The sequence below is a fragment of the Eretmochelys imbricata genome, chromosome 3 (genome assembly GCF_965152235.1).
Source record: "Eretmochelys imbricata isolate rEreImb1 chromosome 3, rEreImb1.hap1, whole genome shotgun sequence".
NCBI lineage: Eukaryota > Metazoa > Chordata > Testudines > Cheloniidae > Eretmochelys > Eretmochelys imbricata.
Genome location: NC_135574.1, coordinates 125,966,764 through 125,990,123, shown reverse-complemented (window position 1 = coordinate 125,990,123; position 23,360 = coordinate 125,966,764). Strand labels below are relative to the sequence as shown.

General features: G+C 44.5%; 1 protein-coding gene across 2 annotated transcripts in view; it reads left to right on the top strand.

Moving 5' to 3' along the window:
* The window catches only part of RPS6KA2 (ribosomal protein S6 kinase A2), a 469,430-nt gene that overhangs the window by 424,556 nt on the left and 21,514 nt on the right, over nt 1-23,360 (top strand). For both annotated transcript variants that reach the window (XM_077811814.1, XM_077811815.1), the window contains 3 exons: nt 7,933-8,063; nt 10,671-10,796; nt 21,808-21,897. In XM_077811814.1, the coding sequence (XP_077667940.1) occupies nt 7,933-8,063; nt 10,671-10,796; nt 21,808-21,897 (347 nt within the window). The remainder of the gene's footprint in view (nt 1-7,932; nt 8,064-10,670; nt 10,797-21,807; nt 21,898-23,360) is intronic.

Below are 23,360 nucleotides of genomic sequence, written 5' to 3'. Positions count from 1 at the left end.
ACTGTGAAATGCCCTAGAACACTCTGACCAGTGGAACTTGATGAATGGTAACCCTGATGGAGAGTCAAATTCTCTGCTGGCAAATCTCTAGTGAAGCCAGTGGATTTATGCCTGCAGAGAATTTGGCCCATAACATCCAAGTTGTTAATGACCAATAAATGCTCCAGATGGGACTGTTGCTCCTATTTTTATTTATAATTTCCACTTCAGACTAGCGATAACATATGCCAGGCAGTATATTTTAGGGCAGCTGTTACCCTTATGGGTCAGTCTTCTGAGCACACAACAGTGGTACCAGTAACCTCATAAGCACTAATCCCAGCTGCAACACTGACTCTCTGTGACCTTGGACAAATCATTTAACCACTCTGCCACAGTTTCCCTATCTGCAAAATGGACACAATAATACTTAACTATGTGCCCCACCAGGGTGAAGAGTTACTTTTTATTGTTTGTAAAGCCCTTTGAAGATGGTAAATGCTATAGATGACGTTAAGAATTATAATAAGATTGCAGCCTCTGGCTTCAAGCTTCAACCCCCAGCTTGTCCCAGAATTATAATGAGAGTTATAAGAAATGAGTGAATCAGTTCTGATAAGAATAAAACCACTAGAGATGGGTCATGGCACTTAGACCCAAAGCTGAACTTTCCCATCATTTTGGTTCGGGCTGATCGTAGTTTTGCCTACGGCCTCTCTCTTAAAACTAATTCGAACCTTCGCCTAAAGCTTGACTCACAACTTCTTTCATGGTGTGAAAATGCTTGTAACACTTTATTTTGATCACCCCTTTACACTTCCTAATTTTTTGCTACAGTCAGGCTCTTGAGGGCAGTGCAGGCAGAGGGAGAGCTGCATGCCCTGTAGGGTATAAGACATTTTTACACCACTATTTGTACATTTAATTCAGATCTCTATGGAACCTGGAGGCACATCTGAAATGCTGGAAACTTCACAAGCTAGTCTGTTTTTGTGAGATTTGTGATCTGGCAGCTAGTTTGAAGAAAGTGAGATACACCTTTGGACGTCTCAATGCTTTTGGGGTTCACACTCTGCCAGTTTTATTGGCATGAAAACCATTGTCTGCACAAGTGTGCTGATGAACAAAATTACAGTTTATACTATATATGTTCGCAGGTATTTTCTGATCATTAACTGTCAGATTCAATTTGATATTTTGTGCAAAACAGACTTACATGGGGACTCTTTTTTAAATGATTGGGCCTGAGCCCCATTTACATTAAGACCCTCTTCCACTGCCAGGGCACAAGTGATTACAGCACAGGAACACCTACCTGCACTACAGGGGTGAAAGTAAGTCTAGTGACTTACCGGTAGGGGGCTGGGCTGGTGCCGGCTCTGGCCCCCGGAAGCGGTGGGGCCTCAGGCAGAAGGGGTGGGGCTGGGGGAGGTCAGAGCCAGCCTTGGCCCACCCTGTACCGGCAAGTGCCTCCTTCCCCCTCCCTGGGATAACAGCGACAGCCGGGGGCTCTGGCAGCGGTTTAAAGGGCCCCGGGCGGTAGCAGCGGCCGGAGCCCTGGGCCCTTTAAATTATCCCCGGAGCCCCGCCACCGCTTCCCCAGGGCTCCGGCAGCAGGGCTCCGGGGACGGGGCTCCGACGGCCACTACTGCCCCAGGCCCTTTAAATCGTCCTCGGAGCCTGCCGGAGCCCTGGGGAAGCAGCAGCGGGGCTCCAGGGACGATTTAAAGGGCCCAGGGCTCGGCCGCCGCTACCGCCCAGGGCCCTTTAAATCGCTGCCCCAGCCCCACCGCTGCTACCACAGGGATCTGGCAGCAATTTAAAGGGCCGGGGGCTCCAGCCGCTGCCGGGAGCCGCAGGCCCTTTAAATTGCGCCTGGGGAAGCCGATCCACCCCGGTACGGCGCACCGGCTCTTGCTTTTACCTCTGCTGCGCGAGCTTTAATCTAGCTACCGAAGGTAACAAGAATAGTGAAGATGTGGTGGCGCAGGCTTCAGCATGGGCTAGCTGCCCCAGTACGGTCCCACCAGGGAACCCGGGGGCATGCTCAGGCTGCTAGCCCATGCTGGAGCCCGAGCTGCCACATCTCCACTACTCCTGTTACCTTCGGGAGGTAGGTTAAAGCTCGTGCAGGTACGCCTATGCGCACTACAGTCACACCTTCGTTTGCAGAGTAGATGTATCCTTAGTCTACATAAGAATCAGGTCTAATATTTTTTTAATGGGTGTAAATGTGATCTGTTGCCACTTTAAGACCCCCTTACACTTCCAGAGAAGGGTAAAGGGGCCGCCATATAAATAAAAATCAAGCCCATCTACAGCAGTCCTTGTCCCAGGACCATATCTTTGCCCACTGAAATAATTTATTTTGTTAAGTAAAAGAGAAGGAAACAGTGAACAAACCCATGGTTCCCGTACATCCTTTGGGTCTGTTGAAACTGTAAACGAATTAAGCTTTTCTGTTGTTGTTTATTATGTTATGTACTATGAAGCTTCTGTGTTGTGGGTCATTATGTCAGCCTTTTACTGTAACGTAATTTTAGCCTTCTAGTCACAATTAGTCATCATAATAACTATATCTTAATTTAATGTGATTGATTATGTTCTAGCAATAAGTGAAATTATATTACAGAAGCCTAGGATTTGTATCAGTTACTGTTCAAATTTTATAGTTTCTTGTCATTGTTGTGTATCCATTAGGATCCAGGTTATTCCCTGCAGTAAAGTGGTGTCTACTTGCTAAATTCCTGCAGCATAAATATATAATTTGTCCTAAATGTTTTGTGGACATCAAAAATGCTTGGACAAGTGTGATTCTAGGGTAATGGATTTTTGCTGGATAAGTGATTTGTGCAATATGAGGTTGCTTAGGATTAAAGAGTTTCAGATAAATATATGTATGTGAATTTAAAAAGTATAGTAAGCATTAGGTATCATCTGCTTAAATGCAATAGGATAGGCCAGGAGTAGTCAATAGGCGGATCGTGAGCCACATCTGGGCCAGCAGATGCTTTTGAATGGACCCCAAAATATTTGTATTTACTTATTATCATTATTATTTTCTCTGAGTCCGGACGTTGGCTATACCTTGACCAAGAAATTTGGACCTTGACAAAAAATAATTAGCTACCCCTGGGGTGGGTTTTGAAGAGTGCCGCTTTCTAAGAACCTATATAATAAAATTATATTACAGAGTTCTTCACTGTGTGAATTCATACGTCAATGATGAAATGAAAAAACGATGTAGTGAAGCTTGGACAGGGCCCACCTCCATTATACTTGTGTCCACCCAATGTTTAGGTGAATTCTTTGGTTTTATGAACACTCTAATCCCCAGATTAATGTGAACGATCTACTGCAGTATACTGTGGTGTCTGATAAAGAACCAGCTGGCTGTGTACCTACTGCAGGTACTAGGATGGGCAGGCCTAGGCCTACTCAAAAGTAAAGGCCCACTCCCTAAGCCACGGTGGAGGAACCACAAGGCCCAGACCACAACTGAGTTTGAGAGAGAAAAAAGGATAATGCAGGGAGGGGAGTCAAGATTATAGGGCCAAAATGAGGGATCCAGAGGGGGACATCAAGCAGAGAATAGCATCCACCACTCCTCCAAGGAATACAAGGAGCCAGTGGACACCGCCCAGAGACATGAAGCAACAAGAGAATGGAAACAGTCCCCACAGTCTTAGAGAAGCCTCTCTACACCCCCACTCTGGTCAAGCTTCTTCCTCCTGCTCTGCTGGATGACCCTTTGACCAGCACCAGGAGGAGGTTGAGAAGGAGGTCTCACGATTTTGGTGGGCCACGGATGGGGTGTGCAAATACAAGGAGGTGTAGGAGAAAGTGCAGCCAGAACCTCTGGAGGAGGCAGAAAAGGGGCTGCAGCCTGACAAACTCTACATAAATGTGTGCCAGGGTCTCCCTCTCGCTGCTTGGCTGTGTAGATCTACACTTGAAGGAGTATATTATACAGAAACTGTCTTAATCATAGGAGCACATTGTATGTCTAATGGGGTCAAACAGGAGCTTGTTTTACTGTTTCCTTTCTGCCATGATTCAGACCTGAGAATCACCTGTCCTGTCACTAATGACAAACCCAAACAGACAGTGCTATAAAGATGGCCTATATCTTGGTCATGATAATTCTGTTGCTGAGTTTTATTGAGGCTGCCAGAGAGAAATAAAAACACATTACAAGCATAACCTGATTTTACATGCTGTCAGTTCTTCCTGAATGAGTTCTCTTGTCTGGAAAATATTTGTTTATCAGTTTTGTCCCCAATAACTTACCAGTTGAATAATTTGCTACATCAGAAGTTGTTTTGTGTGGTCTAGGATAGAACAGACAACTAGGAGTCAGGATTGCAGGATCAACGGGTAGTGATCAATGGCTCCATGTCTAGTTGGCAGCCGGTATCAAGTGGAGTGCCCCAAGGGTCGGTCCTGGGGCCGGTTTTGTTCAATATCTTCATAAATGATCTGGAGGATGGTGTGGATTGCACTCTCAGCAAATTTGCGGATGATACTAAACTGGGAGGAGTGGTAGATACGCTGGAGGGGAGGGATAGGATACAGAAGGACCTAGACAAATTGGAGGATTGGGCCAAAAGAAATCTGATGAGGTTCAATAAGGATAAGTGCAGGGTCCTGCACTTAGGATGGAAGAACCCAATGCACAGCTACAGACTAGGGACCGAATGGCTAGGCAGCAGTTCTGCAGAAAAGGACCTAGGGGTGACAGTGGACGAGAAGCTGGATATGAGTCAGCAGTGTGCCCTTGTTGCCAAGAAGGCCAATGGCATTTTGGGATGTATAAGTAGGGGCATAACGAGCAGATCGAGGGACGTGATCGTTCCCCTCTATTCGACATTGGTGAGGCCTCATCTGGAGTACTGTGTCCAGTTTTGGGCCCCACACTACAAGAAGGATGTGGATAAATTGGAAAGAGTCCAGCAAAGGGCAACAAAGACGATTAGAGGTCTAGAACACATGACTTATGAGGAGAGGCTGAGGGAGCTGGGATTGTTTAGTCTGCAGAAGAGAAGAATGAGGGGGGATTTGATAGCTGCTTTCAACTACCTGAAAGGGGGTTCCAAAGAGGATGGCTCTAGACTGTTCTCAATGGTAGCAGATGACAGAACGAGGAGTAATGGTCTCAAGCTGCAGTGGGGGAGGTTTAGATTGGATATTAGGAAAAACTTTTTCACTAAGAGGGTGGTGAAACACTGGAATGCGTTAACTAGGGAGGTGGTAGAATCTCCTTCCTTAGAGGTTTTTAAGGTCAGGCTTGACAAAGCCCTGGCTGGGATGATTTAACTGGGAATTGGTCCTGCTTCGAGCAGGGGGTTGGACTAGATGACCTTCAGGGGTCCCTTCCAACCCTGATATTCTATAATTCTATGATTCTATGATTGCTAGGTTCTGTTGTGAGCCAGATATTCCTGTGTGACTTTGTCACTTCATCTCTGTGTCTGTTTCTCTGTCTGTAAAACAAGGATTACAAAGCTTACCTCCCAAGGAGTATTGTGAAATTGAGTTAATTGATGTCTGTAAAGTACTTTGAGATCTTCTTATGAAAGATGCTATGGACGTGCAAAATGATTTTTTTTAACAGTTTGAGAGATCAATGTGCATTTGAGAGACTCAATGTGGGGAGATTAAAGTCACATTTATAGACATACTAGCTAGTTGTGGTCAACTTTTGATGTTGCAAACAAAATAATTAGTGCAGTTGTTGAAGAAGAAATTGGCTGTGGATTATGCGCAGTAGTTAGCTTTTAAGTAGAAAGGCATAGGGGTCGTAGAATTTGGAGCAGGAGCTGAGTTCTCCTGAAGTTCAAGTGTGTTCAGATTTGGTTTTGATTTGGGCCTGTCCCCACTCTAAAATGTTCATTTCCTACTTTTTTATTGACCGGGTTTGTAAAACTGATGTGATGCACACGCCAGTGCAGCATCTGATTTTGCATGAGGCCTGGTGATTCAGTGTGAGCATTTGGAAAGAGAGAACTCTCCGATATGCTGAGAGATGAACAGCCAGCTCAGATAATTTTAAAAAACATACACGATCTTTCTCACACTCTGGAGATGGGTCTGACTCAGTGTGTTTATTTCTCATCGATGTCAAAGCTAAGAATGATCCCTGATGAAGTACCTAGCAGCTGCAAGCTGGGCTGCACTAACCTCTGCAGCATTGGGCAGATCATATTTCCTCTTAACATGTTTGTTATATGCTGGCCTCCAAAGAACTGTTCAGAGCATCTCTTTCTCTGTTCATTATTCTTACTGCATTTCTAGGGAAAATGTTCAGACTGAGAAATGTTTACCTTGCTGGGTAATTCCAGGGCACTAAGGGCCATGAACAACTGGGCATGCCATGCCCATTTACATCAATTAACACTGCTATTGATGTCAACAGAGGTTGCACTCAAGAATCAAGAGTTCTATACCTGGCCCTAAGAGGATGTATGCTCTTTGCTCAGGTGAAACTGGATGTCCTACAAGTTTTCTACCAGGAGATACTTTAGTAAGGGAGGTTTAGCTGCTTAAGCTTTTCGTAGAAAAATACTTGCTTTGTAACTGAAGGAAGTATCGGAAAAACAATGAAAGGGGGAAAAATAAGTAGGCTAAAATAGCATGGGTTTTCGAATACTCATCTAGTTAAAATCCAGGGACAGTACCAGTAGCTATTACTGAGCCCTGTTATTTGCTTTGTTTAAAAATGTTCATAAGTGTTCATTTTAAAAATGATAACACAATGTGACTCTTTTTTTCCTTGCTATGACAGATTAATTATTGGGCTGGCTACCAGAGAATGTTGTATGGGTGTGTGACTCAAATGGCAGAAGATTTAAACTTTTTAAGACCCAGATCATTCCTTTCCATGGGTTTTACAGTGAGATAGGGTCTCAAGGGTAAGAAATATCCCTGAAGATCCTTTCAGAGTAGTCAGTCCAGTTGGTCTATCCAAGGACAACCCTACATGCTCTCTCTCCTGCCCCGCATGGAATAGGGGGCTGCTCCCACCCCTAAACCTGCTAGATTTCCACCAGACCAGGAACCAGCTGTGCAGAGGCACCATACATCTGACATTGCTCCAGACCTGTGGTTTCCCCCCACTCCGCTGACCCAGACAACACATCTCCATTCATGCTACTCTACACTCCTTCTAGTTGTGGCAATTCCCAGGCCTCAGGAGCAGGGTTCCAGGGGCGGAGGGGAATAGTTCAGTAGAACCTCGATTTTATAAACACCAATCTTATGAATGACCATCTTATATGAACCACTTTTCACTGCCAGGAGTAAAGAACCTCCATAACAATAGTGATGTTGATGAAGAACACGTTGACATCCCTTCACATTCCAATGGCTTCAGTGCCTTGGACTGAAGAACAAGAAGAAAGCCAAGCAGTCTGCCACTCTCCAACTTATGCACCATAGCTACTCTAATTTTAGATGTTCAATTTTATAAACTGTTCGATTGTCTGAATTCAGTTCCCAATTAGTTCATAAAGTAGGAGTTCTACTGTCCAGCCATAGGTTGTATTTTTTTCCCCTGGGGAATCTTCCCCAAGGCCAAAGGGAGAGCAGTGTCCCAATCTGCCCACTCCTTCTCACAGCCTGCCCAGCCCCTTTCCTCTCTGCATGGACCCCAGGCTTGTGGAGTGCCCTCTGTTGTAATGGTGCTGTGGAAACGGCTGTGCAACAAGACTGCTGTGCAGGAGAGGGGAGATCCATGCATGGATGTTCCCCTCTGTGTTCAGATACAGGACAGGAGGCGGTGATCCACGCATATCAGAGTCTTGAGATGATGACGGAGACTATGAGTGTGTGACGGCTAATTTAGTGGGGTTTGCTGTTAGTGGTGACCTTCATTGCTGCAAATGTTGTACCATTATTCACTTTCTGATCTCTAGTTGTCCAACTCATGTAGCCATACCCTCGTTTCTTCTGCAGATTCCCCTGGTGTTCCTCCCAGTGCCAATGCTCATCATCTTTTTAGAGGATTCAGCTTCATTGCATCCAGCTTGGTGCAGGAACCTTCACAGCCAGATTTGCACAAAATCACAGTTCATCCAATTGTGCAGGTACTGACACTTTGCATTATACTTCACATTTGATGAGCAGATATATAGCTGCATAGAACATTTTAAACTACATCAGTCAATCAGCTTATCCATCCCATGTATATTTACATACAGCCCACAGTTTATCCATCCCTAGTCTATTTACATACAGCTCACAGTAGGTGCAAAAAGAGAGATATTCCAAAGGCTTTTAGTTTTACGTTCAACTTTCCTATTTACTGGCATAAAGAAAATGTGAATCACGCAATTTAATTACTGAAACAAAGTGCACTTCTAAATACCTGACACTGAGCTGGCTCAAGGGCGTACGAATGGCCATACTGGGTCAGACCGGTGGTCTGTCTGGATCAGTATCATGTCTTCCAAAAGTGCCAGATGCTTCAGAGGAAATAAACAGAACAGGGAAATTTATCAAGTGATCCATTCCCTGTCATTGAGTCCCAGCTTCTGACACTCAGAGGTTCACTGATACCCACAGAATCTGGTGCACATCCCTGACCATCTTGGTTAATAGCCATTGATGGACTTATCCTCCATGAATTTATGTAATTCTTTTTAACCGTGTTATAGTTTTGGCCTTCACAATATCCTCTGGCAGTGAGTTCCACAAGTTAACTGTGCATTCTGTGAAGACGTGCACTTCATCATTTTTTTTAAACCTGCTGCCTGTTAATTTCATTGGGTAACCCTTGGTTCCTGTGTTGTATGATGGGGTAAATAACACTTCCTTGTTCATTTTCTCCCCACCATTCATGATTTTATAGACCTCCATCATATCCTCCCCTTAGCTGTCTCTTTTCTATGATGAACAGTCCCAATCTTTTAATCTCTCTTTGTATGAAAGTTGTTCCATCCCCCTAATAATTTTTGTTGCCCTTCTCTGTACTTTGTCCAAGTCTAATATATCTTTTTTGAGATGCATCTACCAGAATGGCACACAGTATTCAAGATGTGGGCATACCATGGATTTATATAGTGGCATTATGATATTTTCTGTCCTATTATCTGTCTTATCTATCTATCCTCAACACAACACAGTCAACCTGTGGAACTCATTGCCAGGGGATGTTGTGAAGGCCAAACCAATAATGGGATTCAAAAAAGAATTAGATAAGTTCATAGTGGATAGGTCCATCAATGGCTATTAGCCAAGTTGGTCAGGGATGCAATCCCATGCTCTGGGTGTCCTAGCCTCTGACTGCCAGAAGCTGGTAGTGGACAACAGAGGATGGGTCACTCAGAGATTGCCTTTTCTTTTCATTCCCTCTGAAGCACCTGGCACTGGCCACTGTCAGAAGACAGGATACTGGGCTAGATGGATCATTGCTGTGACCCAGTATGTCCATTCTTATGTTCTTATCCTTTTCCTAATGGCATAATGGAGAGTAGGACCTGCCCTTGTGTGGGCTACACAGATGTTGGATTCAGTGGCACAGGAGTAAGTGAGAACTGTGTGCAGGGCTGGATTAACCCATCACTGGGCCTGAGGCAAACATACACTTCTGGGTCCCTACTTTGTAACATGAATAAGAACAAACAGCCAATAACTGGAAAGAAGGGGGAAAAACACTTCAGTGATGTTCCCTTCCATACATGCGACTACAGTAAATTCCCATCCCAGCCTGTTCGCTTACTGCTGTGGGGAAAGGAAGCGGTTTCTTTACCCAATACCCTCCTTTCTCCTTGGCTCTTTCGGGAATGGCAAAGTGAGTATCAGTTGTGTGTGAGGACTATTTCTGCCCACTTACCCATCTGTGCAAATTTGCACGTAAACTAAAAGAACTTCACACACTTGAGTGAGTAGCACTGCGACCACGTGAGCATTTCAATCTGGCACACCAGGTCTTTTCTGATGCACTTCCTGGGGAGTGCCACTGTTTATGGGATCAGCTTTCATCCCGTTAATATTCTGTGTGATACAGTGAAGTATAATTTTTATATAGCTTGTTTTGTACAATAGTAGCACAAAACACTTCACCTGTAATTACTGAGGCTGGCCAGAAAACAAGAATTCCTATTTGTGAAAAATTTGGAGGATTCAGCATTAGGCTTCATTTCTTATTGGGCCAAAAATGAGACTTCAAAATTCTCTGTGAAAAACCAGACAGACAGACAGACAACCCCCAGAATAGCTAATATCCCAGTGGTCAGGGCACTCACCTGGCACAAGGGGGACCTAGATTCAAGTCTCTCTGCCCTAACTACCATCCTATTGAGTCAGTCTCAATTTCTCCTGTTGGAGCTGTTCCACTTTGTATAAATACTTAAATATTCATTGGGCCAGAGAGAGAGTGTGATTAATTTCTAATGGGAATTGGATCTTCAAATCCCAAATATGGCTAAAAACATCTCAGCCATTGTTTCTAGACATACAATTGTAGTTTACTGAGGAAGGACACCAATAAGGAAGGAGACACATTTATTTAGAAAGTGGCCACAACTTCATTGAACTGAACTTAAATAATTTCTAAGGATAATGGATCCTTGGTAGATGTTTGGACAAGGTGAGCTCAGCAATCCCTTTATTGTCACTGGCCAGGATTATTCTGTTTTTATGGTTCTATAATGTTTGTCTTTTGATTTCCCTTGTTTTGTCTTTCTCCACAGCAGTTACATGGGAACAATATTCATTTTACAGATGGATATGAGATCAAGGAGGACATAGGTGTTGGCTCCTATTCAGTATGCAAGAGGTGTGTGCATAAAGTAACAGAAGCAGAGTTTGCAGTGAAGGTAAGAAATCATCCTGGCAGATGCAAATATATGTTCAAGGCTGCTCCATTACATTTGGCATCAATCTGGCCACTGACTCATTTGTTTTTCAGAAGGATTAGATGTTGAGCTTTAAGGTTCATCCTTCTGATTTAGCCTCAACAAATGAAATTGCAGAAGGAAAGGACCTTTCATTCTCATACAGAATGTCAAATCAGTCAGATTTAGATTATTGTTAACCATTTCAGCCACTCTCCCTGCTACCTAGAGAATAGATTTGAACAGGATCTAAATTGAAATAGCCCCCAAATGAAGAAAAAAACGTCTTGAAGTATATTCCTTATAAATACAAACCACCTTTGTTTCTCATTCTCTGTGGTGTATTAAACTATGACACTTCCTTAGTATAATTCGAGATGTTTGGGAAAGAAATATGCTGCACTCTCATAGTCACCTATGATTAATCAGATTCCATGCCCCTTCTGTCTCGTTGGCATTCAGACACACTACCAATGCACAAAAGAGACCAACGTAGAGATCCAACAGAGAATCAAAATACTAATTAAATAGAATTCAGTTAGACATGAAAGAAAAAGCAAAGGACTTCAGATTTGGTCACGTAATCCTATGAAAACCAAGTCACAAGGTACAGCTGCAGCAAAGAAAGCCAGTAAGGTGCAAGGGTGTATAAAAAGGGAATTATTTTCTAATAGGAAATAATGATCTCTCTGTATAATTCCTTGGTAAGATCACACCTGGAGTGTTAAGTTGCAGCATCTGTTGCCTGTATTAATTAAAGGATACGCAGGTATTAGAGATATCAGAAGATGAAACCCACAGGACTAGCTGATGGTCTGGAGGGTTTATCTTTGGAGGAAAAGTTCCAAATATTAAACATGTTTAGCATCCAGAAGAAAAATAGATTCTAACAAAAAAGCTCATGTATCAGAGAAGTAGACAATTACATGTTCTTTCATTAAGAAAAGGGGATAATGCATGATCATGATTTGAAGATGAAATCAATGGGACTATTTCCAGAGAGATCTGAGTCCTCAATGTGACTTAGGGTAGTAGAATGGCCCAATGATCCTGTATTATCTAGTGGAAACAGGTGCATAAATAAACATAAGGTAAAGGTGGATATTTACTTGAAATCAAATTGTGGTGTGTAGTTAAGTATGTTTGCTGAACTTGCAGTATATGAGGAACTCTAGCAAATTACCTGTCTTCTGAATATTTTCCTTTTGTAAGTTTCAAAATGGATTTGAAACTTAGTTTTGTTGTAAATTGTGCTTTTGCAGGTGAGATCGGGAGATGAGAGTTTCATGATAATTGAGTTTGTTGAGGTCATTGTTGAGGTAGCAGTTGATTACACAACCACATGCTGAAAAGGAGCATGGGCCTGTGTGAACTTGTGAGGTTTTCCATTTAAAGTGAATGGAGAAGTTAAAATTTTCCAGTGTCCGCTGTTCTTGTCAACAGATGGTACTGGCTTGTAGTAGGAATAATTTTACTTTAAGGAAATTACATCTGTGCCTGCACAGAAACATGTTTTGAACCAAAAATGTATTTAATATTTTCTTTGTGTTAAATATTTTGATATATTTGGTGGTAAGCATGAAAACAAAGCTCAAAGGGCTAGATACCTTTAGGTACTACTAAGATCCTCAAAACCCCTGCTCAGCTGCCACTTAACTCTGTAGGTGCCTGAAGTCCCTTGGCAACTAAATTTCCATTGTTTAAGTCCCCTAGGGACCTAGCTTCTGCCAGCGAGCATACACACAGCTACCTTAATCTAGGTGCTCGCATGTCGATCAGATGCTTAAATCCCAGTGGGTTCCTCAAATTAAGCGTTTCCCCCACCTATGGGGCCCAAATCTGGGAGGTGTGCCCAGAGCACACCTAGCCCACACAAAAAGGCCAGAGGAGATGATGGCAGTGTCCCCCTTATAGTAGACTAGTGGTTAGCGTACTCATCCAAGACAGTGGAAAACCAGGTTCAGTTCCCCGCTCTGCCTGATGTGGAGCAGGGATTTGAACTTGAGTCTACTTCCTCCCAAGAGAGTGCCTTGACCTGCAGGATGTTCTGGGGTAGGCCTCAGTCCTGTTGAAGCAGTTCCACTTTGTATAAATAATTAAATGATCTTTGGAGCTGGAGGACTGGAACCTCCAGTGAGTGCCCCAACCACCAGCCTAGAGAGTCATTCTCACTCTTTCTCTGGCCCAGTGTTAGCACTTAAGTGACTATTCCCCCAAGGACAGTGATATCAGCAGCAAAGGAGATAGGAACATAACTTTGTGGAATTACTGCAGGAAGATATGAATAATGTCACTGAGTGAATAATCTCTGCCAGTTGCCCAGAGGACACAACACACTAAGCTGCACAATCCCTGTTGGGACTTATTTACTATTTCTGTGTAGGAAAATAGATTCTCCAAATATTGAGTCAGAGTACTGAGACAGAATAACTCAGAGCTGCAGCCAGAAAATACACTCAATAAAAGGAACCCCTCCCTAATCCAGAAACAGTACATGTTTGTTAAAATGTATGACATTTCTCCCCTTTTTCCCACTATTGTTCATCTGCCTTCTCTATCCACATCATGCAACTAGCTGGGGCCATATTTATAAAGGTATTTAGGCACCTAAAGATGCAAAGAGGAGCCTAGAGGAATTTTTAAAAGCACCTAAGCATCTTAGGCACCTAATTCACACTGGCTTTACATAGGAGTTAGGCACCTAACTCACTTAGGTGAGCTGGGTTTGTCTATGCAGGGGGGTTGTTATGCACTAACTTTAGTTTGTGCATATAAAAATGACCTGCGTCTATGTGACACAATTCTTAAAGGGTATTAACTGAATTACAGTTAGACATGGGTCTTGTCTGGCAAGCTGGGATGTGACTCTGCTGTGCACTAGCTGCCCATGGGCACCCTGCTGCTGCGCACTAAGAATTCCCTAATGTGCGATCAACTCCCGTTTCAAAGCAGTGTCGCTCAAAGCACACTAACAAACTCTTAGTGCACGTCAGCAAGGTCCACATGGGCATTGACTGTGTGGCAGGTTAGAATCAGGTAGATTTACACCCCTGCTTGCCACAAACTAAATGTTCATGTGGGCAAGCCCAAAAGCTCACTTATAAAAATGAGAGTTAAGTGGTTTTGAAATTTTTCCCCTGGGTCTTTTTTCCACCTCACTTCCAAGTTACAAAGAATTAAACTAAAATGGTTGCTAGAGGTTTATTGTTTGGTGTGCAGTTTTGCAATATAAATACAGGTAACGTCGCTCACTTCTCCGAGATCCCTGGGAAGGCACAGGCACAAGGAAGGGAATTGGAAAAATGATAATTTTACAGATCACTGCTGGTTCAATGCCTTCAAATATTGACGTGTTTGCAAAGGCAGGTATAGCAGATGTCTAGGGATTTTAAACAGCAGAGGTTTTGTCGAGCACATTTGCAAGGATTATATTGGTGTCATTGTACCAATGATGTCAAAGAGTAAATGAAAATCAGGTCAATCTATTTAAGTTATCTCAGTATTTAGAGAAAGTAAGTCACTAAAGTAAAAGGAAAACGCTTCAGTGAGTGTGTGTGTGGGGGGGATATTGTACCAAAGAAAAAAACCATTGATATGAATCCCCAAAACAGATCGAGAGCTTTGTTTCAGAGAAGAAAGGCAACAGCTGTACAACCAGAAGGGAGTAGCAAATCAGACACTGGAAAACATTCCAGAGACTTGATAGAAGTCGGCTCTCTTGGAGAAAAGTTTTCTTTGTTTAAATACTGTTGCTGATTTTCAGCTTTGATCGCTATATGCAAATAGCAATGATGATATGGGGCTAGATTCTCAAATTTGTCCATTTTCCACTGGCCAGAGCTAAAGTGAGACTGCAGAAGAGCTGGCTACCTCTCTCTGATTCTAGGGAGTGCTCTAAACTACATGGGTTGGTCCTAGCCCACAGGGGTTGTTACTCTAGCAGAGAATGGCCAAAGCAGAGTAGCGCTCCAGCCATGATCCCTTCTTCCCCAACATGCCACCTTCACCAGAGGCTGCAGATGTGGATGTACAGGAGCCCGCTACAGCAACTCCATGCCAGCTGTGGACTCTCCCATGCTGAAGGAATCTCTAGCTAGTAAAATCTGATGGCTTTCTGGCCCCTTCTTACTACTGGAGCCAATCAGAGTGACTGGATCATGGGAGAGAATCTGGCCAAAAAAGCATAAAGTACAGATGGGCACAAATGAACACCCAAGATCTGAACCCCCCTACACCTTGAGGAAGTTGGATCTGGAAACTGCATCTGAACGTAATGACTTTATCCTATGTCTATAATGTGCCAAGCCAACACCCTGGCTCCAAACACTCCCCAGCTCTGAGCAGAGTCAAATTTTTGATATAGGGACAAATTTTACAGCATGGGTCCCTCTCTAGGATAAAATGACATTTACTTTTAGCTTGTAACACTGGTAATTAGTAAGCATTCTGTGGATGCATCCACCCCTGTATGTTTTGATATGGGCTGATTTGGGAGAAAAGTGCATTTTACTTAAGCTATACAGATACAATACAAATGGAGAGGCAGTGTCTACAAGCCATCAACAGAGAGAAGTTGATAACCCATCAGAGTGATGGGCTATTATTGCAGGGCCTGTGTACTCAGTCCCCCAAAATACATGTATTTGTGTGCTAATAACACTGAGTGAAGTGGTCTAGCTAAGAGAGTCCAAGTGGTGTATATCATAGTTAACCTTAGCTTCTCTTCTCCTTTCCATTAATGTTCATAGTTGTAATTTGCTGGTTTTCAGATGCTTGATCTAAGTAGACGTGAAAGCATATTAGTCTGAAGGCTAGAGAGTATTCAATAAAATGTAGTTCATTACACAATATTCTCCTCATAACCTGCAGCTATATCAGGAGTTTATTACTAAGTGCAGAAAGCACTGAATGACTACCAAGATAAATTTAGCCTTCCAACAGTGTCTGGCAGGCTGATGCATTTGTTTGGTATTCTTCTTAAGGAAACAGGAATTTGTATGTCTTTATTTATTGAAGCAGAAAAAGGAAAAAAATTCTGCCCAGAGGTCCTCAAGTCTGACTGACTGTTGAGGTGTCTGTATTATTTGGACTGTTTTGCCTGGCTCGCTCACTTGCTCTCTCTGAAAATGGGAGTCATCTGTCTGAAATGAAACAAATTGTAAACTCTTCAGGGGAGAGACCATGTTTATGTATATCTGTCCACGAGGCACCCACCACACTTGTGGACATGGAATAAATAAATTGTCCGCTAGGAAGTGTAATGAGAATTTCAATGGAAAATCTCAAGTTTGTTGTATCCTTTGGCACCAGTCTTGCCAGTTCCTAGAAGCAAGTGCCCACATATAGCCCCCCCGATTTCAGCAGGGCTCTGGATGGGATCCAGGGTCCATCTGTGTGCTTAGTTTGCAAGAACAGGGCAATTTTAAGAAACTTTTTTTTTATTCAACAGTGAAACAGGTTTCACAGTAAATTGAACAAATCTAGCGTACAGTGTAACTGCATAGTATCAGATGTGATATGTTCCTGGAGCCAAGCAGTAACAAAAATAATGTTCAGTGTTAAACCTGATTAGGTAACAAGGGATGGGGACGGGATGGGCATGTATAGGCCAAATCCTGAGATCCTTATTCAGATTTTACTCAGTCCTTTGTCATGCAAATGCCATTGACTTTACGGGGTGAGGGGTGGAAATGAGGACTGAGTAAGGATCTTGGGATTTGGCTCTGTATTTCCATCCCAGGGGCACTGTAGTATAGGACCCAACACTACTGGGGAGAGTTGGTATCAAGAACAAGTTTAGGTGCTGCCAGGGGTTCCCAAGAGCCCCATGTTTAAATTCTGCCACCCAGCTGGAGAGAAGGTTGGAATGAGTTCCTTGTCTCCAATGTAATCTCCTTGTCTCTGAGTGTTAACTGCACCCTTCCAGAGATTACTTACAAAAATACTTATGAAGAAGAAATCTTTTGCCTAAAATCTTTAGAATGGACCAGATCACATCAAATGACAGGCATGTGTCCGTATTTCCCCAGGAGAAGAAATTCCCCACTCTCCCCCAGGCTTTTACCCCAGCTCTCCCCAACCCCCTTCATCAGACTATAATGCAATGAAAATGATCAGTGTATGCCAGATATTTCTCAGGAGGAAAGTATGAAGATTTGAACATTTATAGCAGAGAGCAACTTAACATAAGTTTGTTGTCTCCATCCTGCATTATGATTATGAGAAAGCACTTTTTTTTAAACAGGAGAACAGATAAATAAATTTCCCATTCTCTATCTCTCCCTTGCACATACACACACACACTTCTGCAAGTAGATTCTGTTATAGTACTATAGTACATAGGGTTTATCACAGATCATTAACTAACTAATGGGGTATTAGTGCTGCTCTGCATAGCCCCAGTGTGACCATATCTAGACGAATTTATTCAGTTCTAGTCCCCATATTTTAAAGAGGAATACAGACATGCCAAAGAAAATACTAAGAATAAACAATAGATATTATACAAGGAATGCACGGCATGCTATATCAGGAGAGATTGGGGAAGCTAGAATATGTATAGTCTGGGAAAGACAAGAGTCCAGAGGGACATGATCAAAATCTATAAATATCTTCCAGGTGATAGAAATGATAGATGGCAAATACTTAGTTGCTCAGGAGAGCAGGACAAGAGGCAATGGCTTGAAGCTAAGGAAGAGTTTTGGGGAAAAGTTGGATGGTGAGAGCAGTTAGTCGGTAGCATGGACTCCTAAGGGACATGATCAAGACACCATCACCTTCAGACAAGAACAGTGTTATATGCTACACGTATCTGTGTATATATATATCAGTGTTATATACACGTATCTGTGTATATATATATACACGTATCTGTGTATATATATATCAGTGTTATATACTACACGTATCTGAAGTTTGAAGCCTTAAGAGTCAAAAGTTGTTGAGTTACGAGTTTATGAAAATGTCACAATTATTTTTTCAGAGCCCTATCATTCAAAAGTGTATCTCATAATGCCCCCAGAACGTCCCAGGGGGCGGGGAAGGGGAAGAGAAAGTCTCATCTTTTGGTGTGAATTTCTCCTGGCCAGAAATTTTTTTGAAAATTGGGCTTATAGTGGAGTGGATGTTACAACTTTAGTTCTGGAGTTACAGCTGAGACTCCACAGTAAGGCTAATTTCCCCTAGCTGTTTTGTAAATACTTTTGTTCATATTTATCATTTACATATAAGATATGAAGAACCATTTAACATTCAGCACTGAAAGCAATGCACTCAGCTGGGCAAGCAGCCAAGCCTCTTTGACTGACATCCCAATTGTAGCAGGTAGAAATGTCGATGAGAAAAAAATGACATCCTAGCAGCAGGCTCTATTTGCAGGGGTGGCATTTAAGCAGCAGGTGTAATGTTTTCCTTAGACCTGCTGTCTACAGACCAGAATTTAGTCAAACTCTTTATGCCCCTGTACAGTGCAATAGATGTATGTATGGGTTGAATATAGAAAATGATGATGTACCAAGCAGTTGATGTTTTCTTCCTAGAATGGAGGTGACCACAGTTTGGCCTGAGGGCCAAGCTCAGCTTATGGTCACCCTCTAGTTCAGTATGGTAGTGTGGCCCACAGATAATAATGAATACAACAGGCTGCAGCTCAAGTCTGTTATACCTCCTTTATGCCTGTGAATGTCTTTCATCGGTTAATCAGCAATGAAAAAATATATCTGACAAGCAATTCCTATTTATCTACCGAGGATGATGCAAATACAAGATAGTGTTATGGCTGCCTGCATTTATTTATTATGTGACAAAGTTCCTCTTCTACCTTGGTGGGTCTTGCGCTTATTGGCGGATTTGCTCGCCTTGGAGCTTCACGGCAGCCCTCAGTTTGGCCATTTTCATGAACCCACAGTCCAGGTCAACTCCTCCTGTGTCTGACCAGGAGTTGGGATGTTTGGGGGAACCCGGGCCCACCCTCTACTCCGGGTTCCAGTCCAGGGCCCTGTGGAATGCGGCTGTCTAGAGTGCCTCCTGGAACAGCTGTGCGACAGCTACAACTCCCTGGGCTACTTCCCCATGGCCTCCTCCCAACACCTTCTTTATCCTCTCCATAGGACCTCCCTCCTGATGTCTGATACTGCTTGTACTCTTCAGTTCTCCAGCAGTACGCCTTCTCACTCTCAGCTCCTCACATGCGCACCACAAACTGAAGTGAGCTACTTTTTAAACCCAGGAGCCCTGATTAGCCTGCCTTAATTGATTCTAGCAGCTTCTTGATTGACTGCAGGTGTTCTAATTAGCCTGTCTGCCCTAATTGTCTCCAGAAGGTTGCTGATTGTTCTGGAACCTTCCCTGTTACCTTACTCAGGGAAAAGGGACCAACTTAACCTGGGGCTAATATATCTGCTTTCTATTACTCTCCTAAAGCCCCCTGGCCTGGGCTTTTCTTACTTTTTGCCCCTGTTTCAGCTTCCCCCCAACCGGGCCAGACGCTTTTTCTTCATTTTGGTTGTTTTTTTTTTTGCTGTTTTTCTGCTGCTCCAGCTGAAACCCGCGGGGTGGGAGGACTGCTGACCCGCTCCCCGGAGGAGGGGAGTGGAAGCCCCCAGACCCAGCCGTTCACTGTTCGTTTGTGGACCCGTAATTAACCGACAGGTTATTTTTTTCTTCTTATCTGCTTGGCATTTTTGGAATGCTCCACAAAGCCTGGGAGAGAAGACAGCCGACAGAGACATTGCCCAGGGAAGCTACAAATCATCGTGGAGGGGGCCGTAAGACTGAGTAACTTTTGAACTGGACTCTCGTGTGAGGGGAGTTTGACTGTGTCTTAACTGCGTTTGTAGGGGCACAGGGGGTGTGGCACAGAGCTGCCCCCCCGATCCATCGGTCCCCCCCCAACACTACTACAACCGTCACGGCCCCCCCGCCGTCCATCCCTGCTGGCAACTTGCCATCTGCCTCTGGACTCAGCTGCTTGCTCTGAATTCCACCGTCCGGACCAGACACAACAGCCGACCAAACGAGACTCTTTGGACAAATGCGCGTGGGTCCACGTTCCCCCCCCGGACTGCCCACCCCACAATTGCCCCTACTACCTGACCCCAACTCCTGTTTCCTCCCCCGTCCAGTCCGACCCATTTGGCGCCCCCCGCCTGCAGCCCAACAGGGAGAAGTAGTTAATCTGCTTCCCCCTTCCCCCCCCTTCTGGTGTCTCCCCGTCTCTCCCTGCTCACGATGGCGGGGAATGAGAGGGGTGAGGCCCCGCTAACAACCTCAGCTGCCCCTCCCCCACCTACCCTCCTGCCCAACCCCCAAGCCTCCCCCCCCACCACTGCTGCCAAAACACCTGCCACCGCCCCCGCTGGGGCATCGGCAGCAGGAGGCATCAGGGCGACCACTGCTGCTGCTATGCCCACCGCCCCCCCCCAGATTCTAGGAACCCCCCTCTCCCCCCCAGTTGGCTGGAAAGGCCAGGGTGTGAAGAAAGGAAAGGGCCCCGCTAAAACCCCCGGGCCCTCCATGGCAGGGTCTGCCCCAACCGCTGTGGCCTCATCATTGACCATGGCATCCCTCCCCGCTGTTCCCTCCACCAGCTCTGCGAGCGTCCCTCCCCCGGCCCCCAAGACGTATGCCCGGGCGGTGGCAGCCCCCTGCACGCCTGCCACCTCGTCATCTCGCCCACCCACCACCTCCGCTACCATCACTAGCGGCCGGGGCCCCTTTCCCACCATGACCAGGAAGCACGGTGTCCGTTGCCTCCTGGTGCCCGCCTCGCCCCACGTGGAGACATATGTGCAGGCATTGGCGAGCGTGGTAGGACCCATGGCTATTGTGGCGGCCTCCAAAATGTACGGGAAGGTCGTCTTTTTCTTAGCATCGGAGGCTGCCGCCCAGGAGGCAGTGGAGAAGGGCCTGGCGGTGGGGGGGTGTTTGTCCCCCTGGAGCCGCTAGAGGACCTGGGCGTTCGCCTAGTCCTCACCTCCGTCCCTCCCTTTCTACCCAATGCCGCCCTGTTACCCGGTCTCTCCACCCTGGGGAAACTCGTTTCTGTCATCAGCCCTCTCCTGTTGGGCTGCAAGGACCCCATCCTCCGTCACATCCTCTCGTTCCGCCAGCAAGTGCAGCTTCTACCGCCCTTGACGCCTTCGAGGAGCGGTGGGCGCTGTCCGAGGTTCTTTGCTCGGTGACCCCGTCCGGTTCCCTCTGTCTGACCCTTTGATTGAGGGGAAGAGCGAGAGACCCCAGCCCCAGCCGTTGCCGCTGTGGATACCATCATCACGGTCACCTAGGAGGGGTCCTATCACACGTGGGTGTACGTCCCCCCACCCCCAAACCGCCCACCCCGCAGCTGTGTCCATCTTGTCGGGCACTCTCAGGAGACGAATAATCGGTGACACTGGGCGTGGCAGTAGGTAACTCGAGGGGGTGGAAGACCGTGAGTGTCGAGGAAGCCCCCCCATTCTAGGCCACCAGGTAACTCAGGAGGGTGGAAGACCACGAGTGTTGAGGAAGCCCCCGGGCTCTGGGCCCAGGGTAGCCTGAACACTTCTCCCTCCTGAAGGCTGCTGTGTTATACCTTGCGTTTGCTTTTGTTTTGTTGCATAGTTTTGCTTTATTCTTTTTGGTGATTCTTTGTAAGTGTTACACAAATAAAATTCTTTTCTGCTTCAAAAAAAAAATTACTCTCCTGTAGCCATCTGGCCTGACCCTGTCACAATTATGACACTATTCAAGTAGCTAATGTTCAAATTACACCCCTTGTACTCACAATTGTGGTCACAAAGTTGCAGGCATAAAAAGGAAGGCTGGGTATTGCACCATCTGTTTTCTGGCAGATTGCCATTGTGGTTCTTGGTATCGCAGAACTTTGGCTGTCCTGTCCTAGAACAATAATTATCAGAAGACTATTAAATGTTAATACATTTAAATTAGACATCTTGGTGCTTGGTGATGGGTGCTGTCAGCCTATATATTATGGTCTGTGCTTCCTTTATTCCAGATAATTGATAAGAGCAAACGAGACCCCTCTGAAGAAATTGAGATTCTCTTGAGATATGGGCAGCATCCAAACATCATTACTCTGAAAGATGTGAGTAGTCTATGAGCACGTCTGCTTTAAACAATTCTCCTTTTAATATCAAGCTTACCTGCTCTGTAACTGAGAAACTCGCCTGTTTTAATGTTCAGACATTTTAATTTTAAAATGAGAGCTATTTGAATTCCAGAAAAAATGTTCATTGAAAAATTATTGGACACAAAAATGGCAAGATTATCAGATCATGCATTCAACAAATACTCTTTGGCCAACTCTAGCTAAAAGCTTACTTGAAATGACCCATAAGGCTAGATAGAATAGAAATTAATTTGATTTTAAAAGACTTTTCATAACCAAAATCTTTCAATCTTCTTTTTGAAGTAGATTGTCGAACACTAATAACGAGGGTTCTGTAGATAACTGGAACGGCTATTTCCTGGTCAGTAGCTGTTGACATACAGCCTCAGGTACTTGTTGTATTGAGAGGAGGATTGTTAACTAGGCCAGTAGGGCTTCCCCTGTTTTTTCTTGAGTACCAGGAAGTCTTTAACTTACATGTGAGCAACCAGAAAAGACCAGAAGAAGAGACCTTATTTTAACATTTAATATGAAAGACAACATCACTAAGGCCTTGTCTATGCTACAGAACTTTAGCAAAGACTTCCCACCAGTGCTAACCCCTCACCTCAGCTACACCAAAGGCAGCACCTGCCAAAGCCATAGAGCCAAAATGATTTCTGGTGTTTTTATCCCCTTTCTCTGAGCAGCTTTAGTCAACATGGTGTAGAAATGTTGTAAGTGGCTGGAGTCTTGTCAACACTAGGAATCCAACTCCTGGCAGCCCTACTGGAAAATGTTCTTGCTTAAATCCCCTCGTACAGATGAGGCCTAACAGTGCTAGCTGTCTCACAAATGGCAATAAAGGAAAAAGAGGAAGCTTGCTTCAGGGTTGTGGTGTGCTCTTGTGTGGGAGACTACTGATTTTTTCACTCCCTTAAAGAAAACACACCTCTGTGAGCTCATTTGTGTTGGAGCTCCTGGAGTATTGTATTTACAAAGCTCAGAGCCCTTGATTCTAGTGGAAGATGGAAAGCTGTAGAAAAGTGATCATGTGGACTTCCAAAACTTCAAATAATAAAATATGACATTTTCTGGCTCCCCACTTCTTCTCCCATTCCAAGAATTGGGGAATGTTAAGGGACAAAGACACAGCCTATCGCAGGGGTTCTCAAACTGGGGGTCGGGACCCCTCAGGGGGTCGCAAGGTTATTACAGGGAGGGTTGTGAGCTGTCAGCCTCCACCCCAAACCCCGCTTTGCCTCAAGCATTTATAATGGTGTTAAATATATAAAAATGTGTTTTTAATTTCTAAGGAGGGGTCATACACAGAAGCTCGCTAATGTGAAAGGGGTCACCAGTACAAAAGTTTGAGAACCACCAGCCTAGTGCGTATCTATCCAAGAGTTACAGGAATTGGGAATGATCTAGTGTGAGATTCTAGGCACTCAGGGATTACA